This window comes from Myxocyprinus asiaticus, chromosome 44 (genome assembly GCF_019703515.2).
Source record: "Myxocyprinus asiaticus isolate MX2 ecotype Aquarium Trade chromosome 44, UBuf_Myxa_2, whole genome shotgun sequence".
Lineage (NCBI taxonomy): Eukaryota > Metazoa > Chordata > Actinopteri > Cypriniformes > Catostomidae > Myxocyprinus > Myxocyprinus asiaticus.
In genome coordinates, this window is record NC_059387.1 from 27982515 (window position 1) to 28000174 (window position 17660).

General features: G+C 38.4%; 1 protein-coding gene across 14 annotated transcripts in view; it reads left to right on the forward strand.

The window, feature by feature from the left end:
* The first annotated feature begins 2067 nt into the window (after positions 1 to 2067).
* Positions 2068 to 17660, forward strand: part of LOC127434465 (netrin-G1-like) — a 148206-nt gene continuing 132613 nt past the window's right edge. For 4 of the 14 annotated variants that reach the window (XR_007896050.1, XR_007896049.1, XM_051687261.1 and 1 more), the window contains exons 1-2: positions 4197 to 4908; positions 11969 to 12723. Coding sequence is in view for 12 of the 14 variants with exons in the window: in XM_051687261.1 (XP_051543221.1) it covers positions 12478 to 12723 (246 nt within the window). In the remaining 2 variants the exon portion in view is untranslated. Of the gene's footprint in view, positions 2211 to 4196; positions 4909 to 7020; positions 7100 to 11968; positions 12724 to 17660 lie in introns of those variants that run through there. The other 10 variants (XM_051687257.1, XM_051687258.1, XM_051687262.1 and 7 more) reach the window with 5 other exon arrangements.

Sequence of the window (17660 nt, forward strand, 5' to 3'; positions counted from 1 at the left end):
ATGTGTGCAATAAAACCTCCGCAGTAAAATCTTTTAAAGATCACAATCAACTAAAGCATTAATTAGACCAAATACTGGATCTTGTTGTCTATATAAGGGTTAAACCATGTGTGGAAGCACCTCTCTTCACAGTGATCTCTCTTCATATTCCTAAACCCTGCGACAGATATGCGCTGGATGGAACTGATGAAATTCAATACTCACTTCAATTCTGAAAGACAGTGATGAGCCGCATGAGAGTTGGTCATCAATCCTCGGATAACTGATAGGTATGACAGGACAGAAGGAAACTCGGGCTGCATCTCCGACTGGCCAATAGAGTCACGTGATTGCCTGTCTATGTCAGTTGCAGCGCCAGCAAGCTATTGAAGTTTCTGATAGATTTTAAGATGCATGGCTGTGTAGGATACAAAATAGTAAACACAGATACAGCGGATGTAATCTATAAAAGAAGTAAATCAATGGATTTTTTTTTTTTTTTTTTAAGTGTGTACGTTTATGATACATACAACAGCTTGGGATGTGCAATACAACATGTATTTGCATGTATATTTGGTCTTATTTAGTCAAAGTGTTAATAGAATTATTTTTGCTCACAAAGGTCCAGTATTTGTTGTATTGTACAGCTGAATGAGATGTGTCAGTTGTTGACTTGCAGAGTGATGGTAAGCTGAACTGATTTTTTCGTTCCACCCCAGAGGCTGTTTATTCCATACCTTGAATTACACCATTCAGAAATGAAAGCAGTTGCCTTTAAAGGAATATTCAGTGTTCAGTACAAGTTAAGCTCAGTCTTGAGCATTTGTGGCATAAGGTGGATTACCATAAAAAATATTTTTTCTTAAAAAAATAAAATAATTATGTTACAGTGAGGCACTTGCAAATGAAAGTGAATGGGGCCAATTTTTTGAGGGTTTAAAGACAGAAGAAGGTTATCAACATTATGCCACAAATGCTGTCAATTGAGCTTAACTTGTATTGAACACAACATATTTATTTAATTTACCCTTATAGTTAAAGGTTTTAACGTATATGAATTCCTTTATAAAACCAGCACTTTTCTGTCTGAACTGATGACGGGACACATGTGGGTTAAATGGTCCATGACAGAAATGCTTCTTCATCCTCTATCACTAACTTAGTTCATGGTGTGTATCAGATCCAGAGAATAATGCTCATGTGCAGAAATTTCACTCATGCAGGGAAACACTGCTGTTTTGAGTCACCATCCACTTATTCTTTTTTAGTCTGCAATGTTGTAGGCTACTCTGTTTTTTGAGATTTCATTGAGGACAGTTACTTTAAAGCACAGAGAACAGAGAGGGACAGAGAGTTCTTGCATGTCTAAAAGTAGAGTTAGATACTGTATAAAATTATCCAATGTCTGAAGTAGGCTATTTGAGTAGAAAGTCTCCGAAGAGCAATGGCCTACCATCCACAAGTCACGATGTCTTTGAGTCTCGATGCACTCAAATGAATTCTGGTGTCCACTGTCTTTTGGATTCTTCTGAGTGATCATGCAGCTAATAATATAAGCATATCTGTGTTACACAGGTCATCACACCTGCACTTAATATTAAAGGCTTGTGTTTTACATAGCTTAAACTGTTAACTACAGAGAAAGAAGCATATTAGCGTAGATCATTAGTGAGTTGCAAAATGATCTTATGCTAAGGATATCATTAACAAAATGTAATTACTGTAAATACATATAAATGTACAGTAAATATGCTACTAACCAAAAACCAATAAACATAGGTATTTTTATTTTGTGTAGCAAGTTGTACATTTTATAAAGTTTTGATATCTATGGATCTATCGATTTTTATATCACTATAATCAGTACCATTTGCATAGAATATGTTATCCAACTTTTTAAGCCAATTCGCACCTACAACCATTCGCCACATGTTGAGTATAATCCCACCTTTCAAAGTTTATCACCTGTCACATTCACCCCAAAGTAATAAGGCTTCAACAAACCCTATCACAAAGCCGGAAAAGTGTTTGACACGCCGAAGTGCCATTTGTGCATTCGATTAGACCACCATTCTCCCGGAGCCGAGGACAGGAGTGGTCGCCTCTGAGTTCAGCTCCGCACCTGCGCGTCTCCAAGATGTCCCGATTCAAACCTATCAGATATCGGCGTGCAACATGAGATCGCATCGCGCCTTTGGGATTGAAGCTTTGGAGTGTGCTTTTAAGTGAAGGTGAGATCAAAGAGGACTTTTTATCTTAAAGCATGCACGTGTAATGGGTGCGTCTTGCCTAAACTTTTGATGCGCGTTTGGTGTTTTATGGTGATATCAGCGCAATTTGAATTAAGTATGACTTGTCGGCTTTCTTTAGTCGTCATTTGCATATAATTTACTTAATACGTTAATATAATTCGAGTCCTGGTCTACCGATCTGCTATTTTTCTTAGTGGATGGTTATATTCTCCGTTGCCTGCAGTGCGTAAAATCTTTAATGGGCTTTTTGCGCACTTGTGACTCTTTTATTGCTTATGGACCTTTACAGAAACCTGGCTGTTGTGAAACTCTTTTTGTTGGATGTCAAATTATTATTATTATGATTTATTTATTTATTTCTCTTTAGATATTACCCATAGATTGATAGAGAAAATACAATCACTTTGTGCATAAGATGTCACTGCTTTGGCAATAGTCTAGTTTATTGGTTGTTCCATAAAAGGCAATCTGACAGAAACTACATAAATGAGCAGAGCTTGAAATCTTTCTCTCTTTGTGAGATGAAGGATTATCACTAGCTGTTATTCCATAATGTAGCCCTCACTGCTCAGTAACGTAGCCTACTTATTGAGTTGCAACATTTATGGAATTTCTTCACAATTAATAAGACAACAATTTTATATAGCGGCTTACATTGTTAGTTTTGAAATGCAGTTAGCTAATTACATGCTTATAGGGTGCTATGAACTTGTATTGGCAGAAATTAAGCTGTTGCTTGCAAAACTACACCAGTCCATAGACTGGAACATCAACCTGAACAGGTTTAACAATGCATCAGTGTGACTTCATATATATATATATATATATATAATAAAAAATTAAATACTTTTTCAAATAATTTAGTCATTCTTTTTTAACCTTTATTTTTACTTGCCCTACTGTGTATATATTTATTAACACTATATCAGCCTCATTCATAAAAATAAATAAATAAATAAAATAAAAAAATCACATCCTTTTAAAGGCTATACCATCCCCTCACTTTTTAGTGCCATATGTCATGTTTGAGCAGATTTTTTTTTTTTTTTTTTTCTCCTAATCAGTGTGAGTTAAGGCAAATCATTGAATTTGATCCTTGGCAAGTTGTTTTTGATTTTTATTCCTAGGATTCTATTCAATAAGATTTAATGATCAAACGTATTACTCTTTACTCACTATTCCTGCTGACTCTTAAATTAGGTTAAATTTAGGTTACAAACTGGTAATTACTAGGGTATTATGCTATAAATGTGGTTTATGAGGACATACTAAATGATGTTTTATTGAAAATGTAAAAATGCAGAAAGTTTTTTTTTTTTGTGAGGGTTAGGTTTAGGGGTAGGGTTAGGGTTAGGGGATAGAATCTATAGTTTGTACAGTATAAAAATCATTATGTCTATGGAGAGTCCTCATAATGATAGCTGTACCAACATGTGTGTGTGTGTGTGTGTGTGTGTGTGTGTGTAAGGTCAACATCATTCATAAGTAAATTAAATTCACATTGTTGTTAAAACCAACCAACTATCTGATGTGAAATGTTACAACAGGAAAAGCAGTTACAAAGCAGTTACAAAGTAGCTCCTATAGACACCAATGAAAATAAATCTAGGCTATATTTGACGTAATCTCTGTGTATTAAAAACATTAAGTGCTACCTTTAGGACCCAGCGGATGGCACAGCCTATTTAGTATTTTAGAAATCCTTATCAAAACAAAAATATGTAACCCAGCTCCCTGACCCTCACCCCATTGTTAAACTAGAAGAAAAGGTGGACCGCATTTTTGTCCCGTTTGTGTCTTTGCTAAAGTCACATCTGAGTTTTAAACTGGTGTAAGAAAGAAAGAGGGGGAAAGGATGAGCAGAAAACATCGAAGGTTGAGTGGATGTGTAAAAGCACAGTGTGTGTGTGGAGTGTCCAAGCACGTAATCTTTCCCAGCCATCATTTCCCGCCGAACACTCGCGTTATAAGCGCGTGAGGGTACGCGCGTGAGTAATGATCGCGTGAGGATATTCTCGGCGCGCGAGGGGTAACTGGTGTGATTCGTGTCCCGCACGACTGACTGACTAAACGTCGTGGAAATAGTGAAAATATCGCAAAATAACTCTTTTCTTTATTCCCTTTTCAAGAAGGGAGTCTATTGTTTTTTGGATATAGGGCGTTTGAAAAGAAGCCGACAGGAGGAACACTTGACTAATTAAAGTTTTGTGAGGACGGTTTTTGGTTCTGAGGTGATTGTCATGTCACTCGCAAAAGAAAAGACGATGAAAAATGAGAAATTGTGGGATTTATGAATTTATAGGCTACAGTTTGGGACACATACAGAGGTTGAAGTAATGTTCTTTTTGTTGATGCTGAAAACGCTCTTTGGATAACAATCAGTTATTATTCCTTTGAGATTTACCTCAGAAATCCCTGCTTCGGCAACGTCTCGCGCTTGAGAGATGTGGCACGCGACTTAAGAAAAGATTGACGTGCCGCGAGACACCTTTTCAGTCGCTGTGTTTAGTCAGCCCGTTTAGATCGGGTGGAGGTGGGGGATTCTGTTTTTCCCCGAACTCATCACATTTAGATTAACACGGCCGTCTTTAAGAGGATCTCTCTTTGGTCATTCATGAACTTGTTGAACACCCAGCTCTTTGCGGGACCCCTCACATCGAGAGTGAATCTAAATAACGTGAGTATTCTGCTTCTTTTCTAAGTTTCGGTGGGTTTATGTGAATACTTAAGCTGCTCGACGACCACATATTAGTTAATTATTTACTTAGGGGGTCAAACTGTGTGGTTTCGGTACAGCGTTTGTTACTTTCCTCGGGAATTATACTAATGTATTCACAATAGTTTGTGGTCTATTAGCTTTACTGGTCCTTTTATTTAAAACAATTATTTACAGGCTCCTCTTACAGTTATGCATAACTAGAAAATGTCAGTGAACCGAAATAAGATTTCAGCACCTTGGACAGTGGGAAGCAGTGAAGCGGTGTAGCGTTATTCCAATGAGAGAATGCAAATGGCCGCGCCCCCTTGTGGCTGCAGTGCGTTTTATTGTCTTGTTATGTGCTGCTTCCATGCACCGTTAACTATTACCTTTTATGCCCTTATTTGTTTTAATCTGTCAAAGTAGGCCACTTTATGGAATAGGAACAACTCAGAATGGTTGAATACACTATCTATAAGCGAATCAACCCATTGATGTTTCAGCAGTGGTAAGCAAATGTTGCTGGAAACCAATGTCTATTTTGTTTTAATTTCATCTGTTAGTTTACTGTCGACACAACTGAATTAATAGGTGATTAATAATTGATTAATTAATAAGTATACTCTGTGTGCGCAGTTTAGATTATTTATTACGTTTTTATTCAGGTTTAATCTGAACACAGATAGATAGATAGATAGATAGATAGATAGATAGATAGATAGGTAGATAGATAGATAGATAGATAGATAGATAGATGCAATAATGAAATAGATTCTGTCATGAAACATAATTGTTTGGTAGAAACATCTGTGCAAGCTGTACAAGCTAATTTTGTTTTATTTACAGAATAGTATAATACATTGATTTAAATTTTTAATGAACAAATAAAGGCATTTGGGTCATGTTATGTCTCGAAATGTTATTGTGGACCGCGGGGAACTCTTCAACTGTTCATATGGTCAGCAGGGAATTTGTGAGGTATCGATCATAATCAGGATTTTATCATAGGCATTATGTCTCCAATATAGCAGTAGCAATTATTTCAATCAATTAAAAAACAAAATAAAAAATAACATGCACTTCAGCCGTGGGCTGTAGTTCAGTGGAAAATTATTCTCAAGATCCCAAGATAATGATTTCGAGCTTTGCTCTCCATTGGGATATTTTGAGCAGTCTGGCATATCACAACAAATACTGAATGCCACGGCAGCCTTTTAGGAAAGTATATTTAATAATGCATAACATATTCCGATGTCGCAGCAAAGTGTGTGCTTGGCAGTGAAGGGTGATGTCATGAGTGGAAGGGGATTAAAGAGGGAGAAGGTCTGTGACAACACTGTTTTTATTTGGGCTTTTGTGTGTGGATATTGAGAAACGAACCCCTGAAGCTAAGCTGCACGTCACAAATGGGATTGCTCGAGTCGAGGGTCACCCTGTCAAGCCGCCTGTGCCTTCACACATGAACAGAAAGTGACAGAACATGCCGAGGAGAGAGAAAGGAAGTGAAAGAGAAAAAGTGGAAGAGAGAGCATAAAAATCAAGGGATGGAGAAGTCAAGTTTGGCTTAGCAGCTGCGATCAGGGAGATTCTTTTCTTCTGAGGCCAGGGACCTGTCTGCCGACAACAATCAGATTGCATTATGGGATATGGGGTCTGCCAGGTTGAGTAGCACTCATGGAGTGTAGACAAACCTGTGCTTTGATTTCGCCGTCTGCTGACAGGCTGGATCATATTCAGGCATTATGATGCTTCCCGCCAGCAATTGCCACACATTACGACGAAAGAAAGATCTCACACCTGAACATTAGAAGAGGTGACGTACTGAAGTGGGTGGTTCTGCCGTAGATAAGTCTGGATTAGAGCAGAGATCATCAGACTCTGTGGGTGTATGTGTTGGGCTGTCATGTTTAGCGAAAACATGCTATCTCCCTGCTGCACTGAATGTTTATTTATGAGACCTGTCATATTGGCAGGCTGTTTATGTTAGAATCACTGATCCCGTGCAGGCAGACGGAGAAATTCTGAGATGCTGTGAGATCACAGATCTCTCATCAAGCACTGCACCTCCCTCTCTATCACAGGCTGAGACATGAACGACAGAGAGAAATTGTGGCAATGGAGACAAGGAATAGAGAGGATGGAGACACAACTTATAAAGAGAAGCAATGTGGTATGTTCCAAAAAGAAAAAGAAAAAGTAGACATATTCAGTATCTGGTCTGGCAAGTTTATTTGAGAAGGCTGGGCTTTAGATATGCAGGCATGCTTAAGTAGCCCAGGGGATGAGTTCGGAGTGGACACTAAGTAACTGATGGGTGTGCTTAACAGCATACGAGGGACAAGGAAATCCTAACCCTCCCTGGTTCCCTCAAGGTCATGTGAAACCTGTTAATGATTTATCGGTTTTTATATAAAATTATCATGTGCCTCATTGGTAAAATTGGAGTCCAAAAATGCATAGACACCTGCATGTGTGAATAAGGATGTGTGTTTGTGTGTGTGTGATAGGGATGCATATTTGCCATGTGGCTTTTGGTTTGCTGTTACATCAACAATTGCCCTGTAACAGTAGGAATAAACATCTGATTGCTTGTCCACAGCGTTTTTGGCATAATATTGATTACTAAAAAACTAAAAAACTAAAAAAAAAAAATAAGTCGTCCTGCCTTTTCTTTAAAAAAAGCAAAAATCGAGGTCACTGGTACTTACAGTGGAAGTGAATGGTGCCAATTTTTGGAGGGCACTTACATTAAGTCTTCTGTTAAAACTCATGTACATATTATTTGAGCTGTAAAGTTGCTTAAAACATTCTTTACCAGAATTACAGGATTTACAGTGTTATGTCATCATGGCATATAACTTTACACAGAAAAGGTTAGTAAGCAATTTTATTATACTAATAACATGTTTACACGCATATTGTTTATTTCTTGTGGTTATAGTTTTGAAACAGTGAGCATTGTAACATTTATGGATTGGCCCCATTCACTTCCATTGTAAGTGCCTCACTGTAATCAAGATTTTTGGTTTTTTAATGAAAAGGAGAGACAAGTTTAAATATATACACTGGCGGCCAAAAGTTTGGAATAATGTACAGATTTTGCTCTTATGGAAAGAAATTGGTACTTTTATTCACCAAAGTGGCATTCAACTGATCACAATGTATAGTAAGGACATTACTAATGTGAAAAATTACTATTACAATAATAAAAAAAAAAAAAAAACTTCTTAAACTACTTCAAAGAGTTCTCATCAAAGAATCCTCCACATGCAGCAATGACAGCTTTGCAGATCCTTGGCATTCTAGCTGTCAGTTTATTCAGATACTCAGGTGACATTTCACCCCACGCTTCCTGTAGCACTTGCCATAGATGTGGCTGTCATGTTGGGCACTTCTCACACACCTTACAGTCTAGCTGATCCCACAAAATTTCAGTGGGGTTATGATCCATAACACTCTTTTCCAATTATTTGTTGTCCAATGTCTGTTTATTTGCCCACTCTAACCTTTTCTTTTTGTTTTTCTGTTTCAAAAATGTCTTTTTCTTTGCAATTCTTCCCATAAGTCCTGCACCCCTGAGTCTTCTCTTTACTGTTGTACATGAAACTGGTGTTGAGCGGGTAGAATTCAATGAAGCTGTCAGCTGAGGACATGTGAGGTGTCTATTTCTCAAACTAGAGACTCTGATGTACTTATCCTCTTGTTTAGTTGTACATCTGGCCTTCCACATCTCTTTCTGTCCTTGTTAGAGCCAGTTGTTCTTTGTCTTTGAAGACTGTAGTGTACACCTTTGTATGAAATCTTCATTTTTTTGGCAATTTCAAGCATTGTATAGCCTTCATTCCTCAAAACAATGATTGACTGATGAGTTTCTAGAGAAAGCTGTTTCTTTTTTGACATTTTTACCTAATATTGACCTTAAGACATGCCAGTCTGTGGCAACTCAAAAACAAATACAAAGACAATGTTAAGCTTCATTTAATGAACCAAATAGCTTTCAACTGTGTTTGATATAATGGCAAGTGATTTTCTAGTACCAAATTAGCAATTTAGCATGATTACTCAAGGATAAGGTGTTGGAGTGATGGCTGCTGGAAATGGGGCCTGTCTAGATTTTATCAAAAATTACTTTTTTCAAATAGTGATGGTGCTGTGTTTTTACATCAGTAATGTCCTGACTATACTTTGTGATCAGTTGAATGCCACTTTGGTGAATTCAAGTACCAATTTCCTTCAGAAACAGCAAAATCTGTACATTATTCCAAACTTTTGGCAACCAGTGTATATTTTTTATTTACATTATGCCACAAATACTGTCATTTAACTTGTATTGAACCCAGAATATTCCTTTAAATATAATAGATTCTAGATTAAGTGACCTGGCTCAGTTTGCCCAGCTCTATTATAATGCATCCTGCACGCTGCGCTAGCAACCCCTGACTCACCAAAGGCAGCAGAATAATTAAGAGGACACGTACATGGATCATGGAAAGTGATAACAAGCAGGAATGTGTGATCTTTAATGTGCCCTAGACACTTATACTCCCTGTATCTCTAATGGCCCATTCCCCCGTCTATTTCCTATTCACTCTCCAGTTTTCATGCCATCCTCTGATGCTCTTTTACTGGATCTGCCTGGTGAAGTCCTGTAATTTACTATGTGCCCAGCAGGAGCTGAAGTCTGCATGCCAAAAGTTACCCAATTTGTTTCAAGTCTGATATCTCCCTTGACATAACAGCCATTAAGAAGTCTGCCCCACCCAACACAACCAACACCCCCCATCCTGTCTGATTCTGTCTCTCTCTTTCTCCCTCGCTGTCTCCTCACTCTGTCCTTATTAAATCTGGAGGATATAATCAGGCCCTCCATCCATAGCCCTGGATAATGGTCATAGTGATGGATGTGATGAGTTTTAATAGGACATGGCCATACTTTAAGATTAATAAAAAAAAATGACCTTTTCCAATTCTGCCTGTATTCGTTTTGGTTAATACATAGGTTAAATGTGTAAGCCAAGCAGTGGAGAAACAATAGGCTAAATAATAAATTAGGCTATGTTTTTCAGTTGGGTGTTTTCTGTTTTGTTTTTTGCCTTTCCCTAATGCTTTTTTTAAAGGCAGTGCGAGTCAAACTCAACACTGATTTCCTACTCCTTGTTTTTTTTTTATTTTAATTTTTATAAAATTATGTTCAATTACACGCAACCTCACTCAATTCCTCACTCAGTTTAGATTGTGATTGAGTTCTGTTCTGGTGAGAATAAAACTCCCGTCTGAGGCCGGTCCCCTGCGAGACTGATCTGACTCACTGTCCCACCTCTTTTGGGCCACACAAGGTTAATTGATCACTGTGGGGCTGTTGATGGGATGAGTGTGGGGTCAGCAGTTGTATTGACTGGACAGACTGATTAACAAGCACTAAAATGCTCCTCACCCCCGCTTTTACAACGTTTGGTAAGTCGTCGTCAATTACCCCCCTGCCAGCCTCCATCAGGGAGAACTGGCAACCTTTGCTCTCTTCATTTTGTCGCTTTGTAGTGCAGAAAACGTGATTTTGCCACATGCACATAGACAACTCTAACTGCTCCGTATTGATTGCTCTTAGTGGACAGTCAAAAGGTTATGAAGCGAGTGAATAGAACAAATATTTAATATTGAAGAAATGATCACACATTGTGTGAGAGGTATATTTATTGTCTGGAAAGCTAAATCATCTGATGACATGACAGTTAGTACATTTACATGTACAGCCAAAACACTGAAAAAAATCGGCTCATTCAAAAAACTAAACATACAAGCTCACACTGAATAAGCTGATAAAATGCCAATAAAATAGTTTACATGCAAAGTGAAATGGAGTAACAGGCAGAAATCTAGGTCTGCCGATCGGGATTGGCTTAAACCTTCATGACATTTAAATTACACATTGTCGACTTATTAAGCATAATCATTTTATGTATATAAACAGTCAATATACTGTAGAATTGGTCTCAGATGCAATAAAGTGGTGGGTACACTAGACTTTGAGCATACAAATTTATTTTCTGACAGTGCAACGGATCAGGATAGGACGTCACGTATGAGGGCACAAAATGTTAAAATATACCGTCTACTCACTTTCCTGCAACAATAAAAATGCACAGCTTTGAAATATGTGCTATGTTGTATATTGAGCCAAGAGGTCAGTGTGTGATTCTTTGATCATGTTTCAATTGGTCACACGTCTTCTCGTCATCCAGATTCCAGATTACTCTAGATACAGTTTTGCAAACTGATTTTTACGTGCCTCTTTCTATGTTTCGCTGCAGTTTCCTGGTGAATTGAACACTAGAGGCACTACGACAACTGTGAAAAATTCAGACAAGAATTTATGAATTTATGAGGTGTTTTTGGTTTCTCTGCACACTGCATGCTGTGAAATATTTAGATGGTGAGCCTTTTTTCATAATAACAGGGGAAAAGCATAATATTGTGCAATTGAGGTGTTTCACATTATGTTAAATCTCCCTACACAAGCAGTTTACTGGCCTCTTTTAGGGGCTCCAAAGTGACTTTAGCTTGCTGCTTGCAGCAGATAACATGTGTTTCTATAGTAACTTGTGAGAGTAACCTCGTGATTTTCCCTCCTGTTCGCAATTTCATCTATTCCGTTCAAAGGCATGCAAGCAATCATCTGCTTTGCACACATGCTCTGAATTCTAACCTGAACTCTATACATCCTGTAATTTCATTTAGTGGTATATATCAGTATATTCAGGACCAAAAGAGTTTTTTTTTTAGTGGAAGGTGTGGTGGAAGAGAATGGAGCCACAGGGGATTATGGGTAATGCCAGGAGATGAATGCATGAAAGCTCTTAAGATCACATTTTATTTTATGTCCTTTTAGTTGTCTGATATTTCTCTGTGATGCACACCAGGCACCTGACTGGCACCAACACAGAGGACTCAGACTTATCACATAGCATCTGCTTATTTCCCTGCGCTGTCAAAATCTGTCCCCCTAGATATTCACCATCACCTCTCTCATTTTTCTTTGCAGAGTGCAGATGCCAAGCTGCAACAGAGGATGACTGACAGAAGGCAAAGCTGAGACGGCTGTCAGTAAACATCCAGCCAGAGAGGCGATTTGTCAGTGTGTTAGAAGCCTTGCTCTCTTTCTCCAGCCTGACCCTTCACTTCGTCTTCTCTGCCTCTGCTTTTCTTATCTCTGCCGGCACCATCGACCCTGCCTGCTGCCCTGCCCCTTCCTAACGGAGACAATAAAGACCAGAGGGCTGAGACAGAAGCATCAAGCCTCACTGTCAGCCCTGCCACCCTTACAGTCACCAACAGGAAGCTGGCTTGCTGCTGCACCTCTTCTGGCCCACGCTCCATAAAAGTTGGATTATTTTGTAAAATAGGCACAGATCTTCCTCTCCTTCTCCCTCTTTCTCTATCTCTCCCTCTTTCGTGCTATCTCCAGCATCTTTGAGAGAAGAGGAGCAGACGGATCCTTCACATCACAGTGAATAGTCTATTAAAGGGGCGGCCCGCATAAAGGAGGCAGCCATGCATTTCCCGTTGCTGTTAACACTGCAGGCATCATGGCTGACTATGTGTCAGGCCAGTCAACACTATCCCACAACTTGGGGACACTACGACTTGTGCAAATCACATGGATACACGGATGAGGGCCCGACCTGGTATTACATGGCCTGTCAGCCTGAAGCCGCGGACATGACCAAGTACCTAAAAGTGACCCTTGACCCACCTAACATCACCTGTGGAGACCCACCAGAGACCTACTGCACCCTGGTGAGTGAATTAATAAGAACAATAATTTCATTTACACTGCCCTGTAAAAAGCAATTCAGTTGTCTTATACTGTGACCTGTCTTGTGACAGACGGATTTGGCTCAACTATACTCAGAAAAAACAGTGTGAGACTGCATATTGGCTTTGTAGGGCATCATATTAAGTAGTTGTTGTGGCCTCATCACATTTAATTTCTCCAGCTTCCTACTATGCAGTAGTATCACCTCCTTTTATACAGTACGTCATACACTTCTTTCATGTGTAACCGGTCCTGCTCGACCCGCTCTGAATGGGATTCGAACTGGTGTCTCCGGCATTGGAGGTGGGTGCACTAACGAGGAGGCTAAATGCTACAGCACCTAGCGTCAGTCGCTAGTGCGCCTCTTGAGGCCAGGGGAGTGAGGTTTACACATACCGCACAGCTATCACATACCAGCTGGCTCCCATTACACATGCACAAATACTAACTCAGAGTGGCTTTACATTTGATGTGCAAATACATAATCTCACATGCACACGGTTACTGATATTTAATATCTTTGAGTTTATTTAATGGACCTGTGTTTAATTTATATACAGCTAAGAGGGACAGAAATGCTCACAGGCACCTGTCAAAGACAATTTAATTCATTTAAATTTCAACACATAACATCTGACTTGTCTTCAACATGTATGCCTTTAGAATTATTAATAAGGAATATAAAATTTGAAATCTCAGTTAATGTCAAATTTGCATCAATGTTTAAATGGTGCATGCTTCCTGTGCTGGGTCTTCCTATGGTTATTAATGAACTCATTTAAGCTTTGGTGGAAGCCTTCATTAGGTCTTTGTGAACAATATTCTGTATGTCATTAGCATTGAAAATAGGAGTGAATAAAGTGTAAGAGTTAGAGGGAAAAGGGGAGATAGGAAAAGCCATAGAAAAAGCTATTGATAAAAGAGGCACTTAAAAATTAGGCTTTTTTTTTTTTTTTTTTTTTTTTTTGGAGGAGGAGGAGGAGAGATGTGCATCTTTTATGAGCAAGTCTAAGTGTTTAATTAGAAAAAAAAAAATAGAATAAATTAGTGCATTATGCACTGTTCCTTTGAAACTCACAGCTTTGTTTATGGTTATCCATTTCACTTGATTTAGAGACTTGTGTGATTAAAGACTCCATCCATTCATGTTTCCTCTTATACTACAGGTTCAGAGAGAGAGGGAGCAGGCCTGCTTACAGTATTTAAGGGGTAAAAATAACAAGTGGAGGGAGACAGGCCAATAAGAGTCTGCTGAGTGACAGAGGACCTAATATCTGGTGTGCGGGGAGTGAAAAGTGAATTATTCAGTATGTTTTGTCGCTAATGTGTTTTATTCATAGGATACATTATTCAGAGCCATATCTGGGAGGCACTTTTGAAAATGCTGACTCCCTCTGATAGATTTCCAAGGTTAGAGCAAGGGCTGTTATCAATTTTGGAGGGTCACTGTCACAATACAGCTCTGCGTTCTGGTTTCCCAAGGGCTTCGAGAAAAAAACTTCCACACATAATTTCACCCCAGCCCACCAGTCCCATTATTACTGCAGTAACTGCAGACTGACCAACAGCATTAGTCTTCACCGTATTCTTGCCTGCCTTCATTCCAGGCTTCGCAATCAGCCTGTGGTTGAAAAATCTGTTTGCGGTGGTTACGATAGAAATACAGTTTGCAGTCGCGAGAGACCCAATTAAACTCATAGGCATGTTTACATCAAATATTTATTGTAAAACACTTCTCTTATCATTATGTTATCTGCCTCACTTATCTTCTAGCAACATAAATTGCCTTTGTCCAGCCTTGAAACTGGCTCGGTTTTCTTCCAGTGCATCGAGGCCGATCAATTGAGCTGTTAGCCATGAATTGGCAGCAGACATTACAGAGTTATACTGATTATGCCAATAACAGTTTTTATTATGTCTGTAATCATTATTTTATTTCCGGCTATTGCCATTAGTCTGCTTTATGCAAAAGCTCAATCCTCTGTAATTGATTTCTACTCAGGCTGGCCATGGGCTTCTCTCTCTCCTTTTCTCCTTCTCTCCCTCTGTGAGACTGCTGGGCTGTTTCCTCTGATTAGACCTGTAACAGAGGCAGACAGAGAACCCGCTCCAGGCTGGAGAGAGCCAAGCACCGGAGAGACTGATCCCACACGAAATGCTTTACCCTGCATTCTGAAGTGCAGGGAGCTGGACAGATCCATTTGTGAAAAGCTTTTATTCTGCCATGGGTGATGACCTTCTCTATGGTGAAAACTTGACCCTCAATGGCCTACAACACATAATAACACCCTCACGGCCTTTCTGACTGAAGCTTTTGCTGCAGACAATGCTCCTTGTCTATGATTGTTTTGTGCCTTTGGTGTCAGTATTGATGTTGGTCAATAAATGTCACTGAACGTTCCAAATTACCCACCCATCATGTCCTTAGCACACCGTATCTGCAAGACCAACATGGCCACAGTAAAAGTAGTATGCTCTTGGGGAAACTTTCAGTCTTAGTATAAGGACCATCCACAGCTGTGTGCACAGCTATTAAAGAAAAATTGATGCGGTGTAATATCAGGGTTTACATATGATACATTCCTGATATTCAATAGGCTATTTTGAACAATAATCTAATCTAAAGCATTGCCATCACAACTGCATTATGTCCTGCATATTTGTCTAGCAACTTTCAACGACCAACTGAACTTGATTGTCATCTAAAATAAATGTTAGTGTCATAATGCAATTCACATTTTCTGAAGAAGCTCTGCAAATGTGATCCGAGGTCAAGAGGGTTAGATTTAAAATATTTTAAAGTTTTAAAATGTTCAAAAGCTAGTTTTCTGAAAGTGAACTCAGCATTGGACAAATAGTTCTGATAGTTTATAGTCTTGAAAAAGTTTAGAACATTCTGAGAATGTCATTCAGCAGACTTTTTTAATCTACAGAACAGGGTAACGCAAATTTAATTTTGTGTGAAGAAAAGGCACATATACTGTAGGTCTAAAAAAATAAAATATTTGTTCGTTTGGTAATTATTTTATTTAATGTTTTATTCATTTGGTAGGCTAAATTATTTCATTTAATACAGGGAATTTTGCCAGAATTTTTTAAAATAAGCTAAAAAAATTAATTGTATAGAATTGGGCTATGCTAGTGTTCCAAAAAAGCACATTGAAGCTTTTCTCCTAGTATTGTGTATCTATTTTTAATTTAAAACATCTTTGTGCACAGAAATGATGTTTTGTTTTGTTTTTTTTGTTTTGTTTTTTGTATTGTGGGCTAATTCCATGACTGCCGTCTATTATTTTGAATGGTGTGGAAAAGCAACATTAATAAATAAACGGATTAAAATTAAATTAATCACAAACAGTGGCTATTAATTTGTTCTCCATGATACGAGATATTTGTGTTGGCACTCCTGGAAGTGTCCTGTTTGCAGCTTCAGATCTGTGCAATGCTGTTAAGATCAATCCATAATCACGTGCAATAAATTGGCTTTCGATGATGTCGTCATGATTAACACAGGCTAACGATTGGGGTAAATTCTGTCATGTGACACTACATTTTTGTGTTAATGCCAGTTTTCTCGACAAAAAGTGTTTCCAAACCAGTTTTTCGCAACATTTGAAGTATCGACATAGAGTTTATGCGCTAGAGTTAAACGGAAAAATATTATGTCGACACTTGTGAAATTTTAGCGATAATTTGCATTTCTATCAGCTTTATTTTAATGCGCTAAAACTGTTTTCGCAAAAAATCCTTGGGTGGAAACGTAGTTTATGAGATGAAAAACCAAATTGCTGAAGCAACAAATAATGTTTTGGTGCTTATCTGGAACTTTTGCCCCATGTGTTTACTTGCATGCTCTTCCGGACTCTTCCGGTCCTTCGCGTAGCAAGTGCAACATCCTATCAGTTGAGTTACCTCACAACTTGATCACACTGAAATAAGCTTGTAAATATAGTTGTGCAATGTTAAATTGTTTTGATGTCATAAGGTAGCATTGTGTGAGGAACAACGCAAAAAGGAACTGTTTAGGAACTCATCATCTGCCGTTTTACTCGTGATTTGTGTGAAAGTAAATAAAATGTATTTTTGTTGTCACACCTCTAGTGTTTATTTCATCATGAAACTGTTGTGATGTGTACAACGAGCCATTTAAAAAATATTTTGCAAAAATGTAAGTATAGTAACATGATTCTATAATATCAGGATGTATAATTGACACTGTCAACCAAAAACTGTTGATCTCAGATCTGGAAAAGATGCACATTTCTGATTTATGTCAGATTTAACATGTCATGCGTTTGTCAACTGCAAAGGTCCCCTCTTTACTCCCTGCAAACTCAAGTCTTGGAGTCCCACAGGGATCAGAATTTGGCCCCTTATGTGTCTTCATCAATGCCGAATCATCCGGAGCGGTCATCCAATCAGATGGATTCTCTTTATCGTTAGCAATTCATCTGTACACCTAATTCTACCTTTCTGTATCCAAATCTGCAATTTCACAGAAAATCATCTCTGACAATTTGGCATGTTTCTGGAACATTTATAATAAATGACTTCTCAAACTCTAAGTCATCCCACCTGCATCTGCCATCCCCTTAAGCATGTCCAAAAAGTTGCCCTTGTGGTCTGGGCCACTACTACCTTCAGTCTTTCATCAATTTGTACATCCCATCCTGACCAATGCTATCAGCCATTTCTGTCACCTTTCTACCCCATCTCTCCATGTAGGTTCACACTCATCAAAGTCTGGAAATCTTTCAACACTTGTTCCTCGGTGGCGGAATGAACTCTTAATAGCCACTAGAACAGCCAGTTTTGGTAAAAATAATAATAATAATAATAATATATATATATATATATATATATATATATATATATATATATATATATATATATATATATATATATATATATTTTAAAC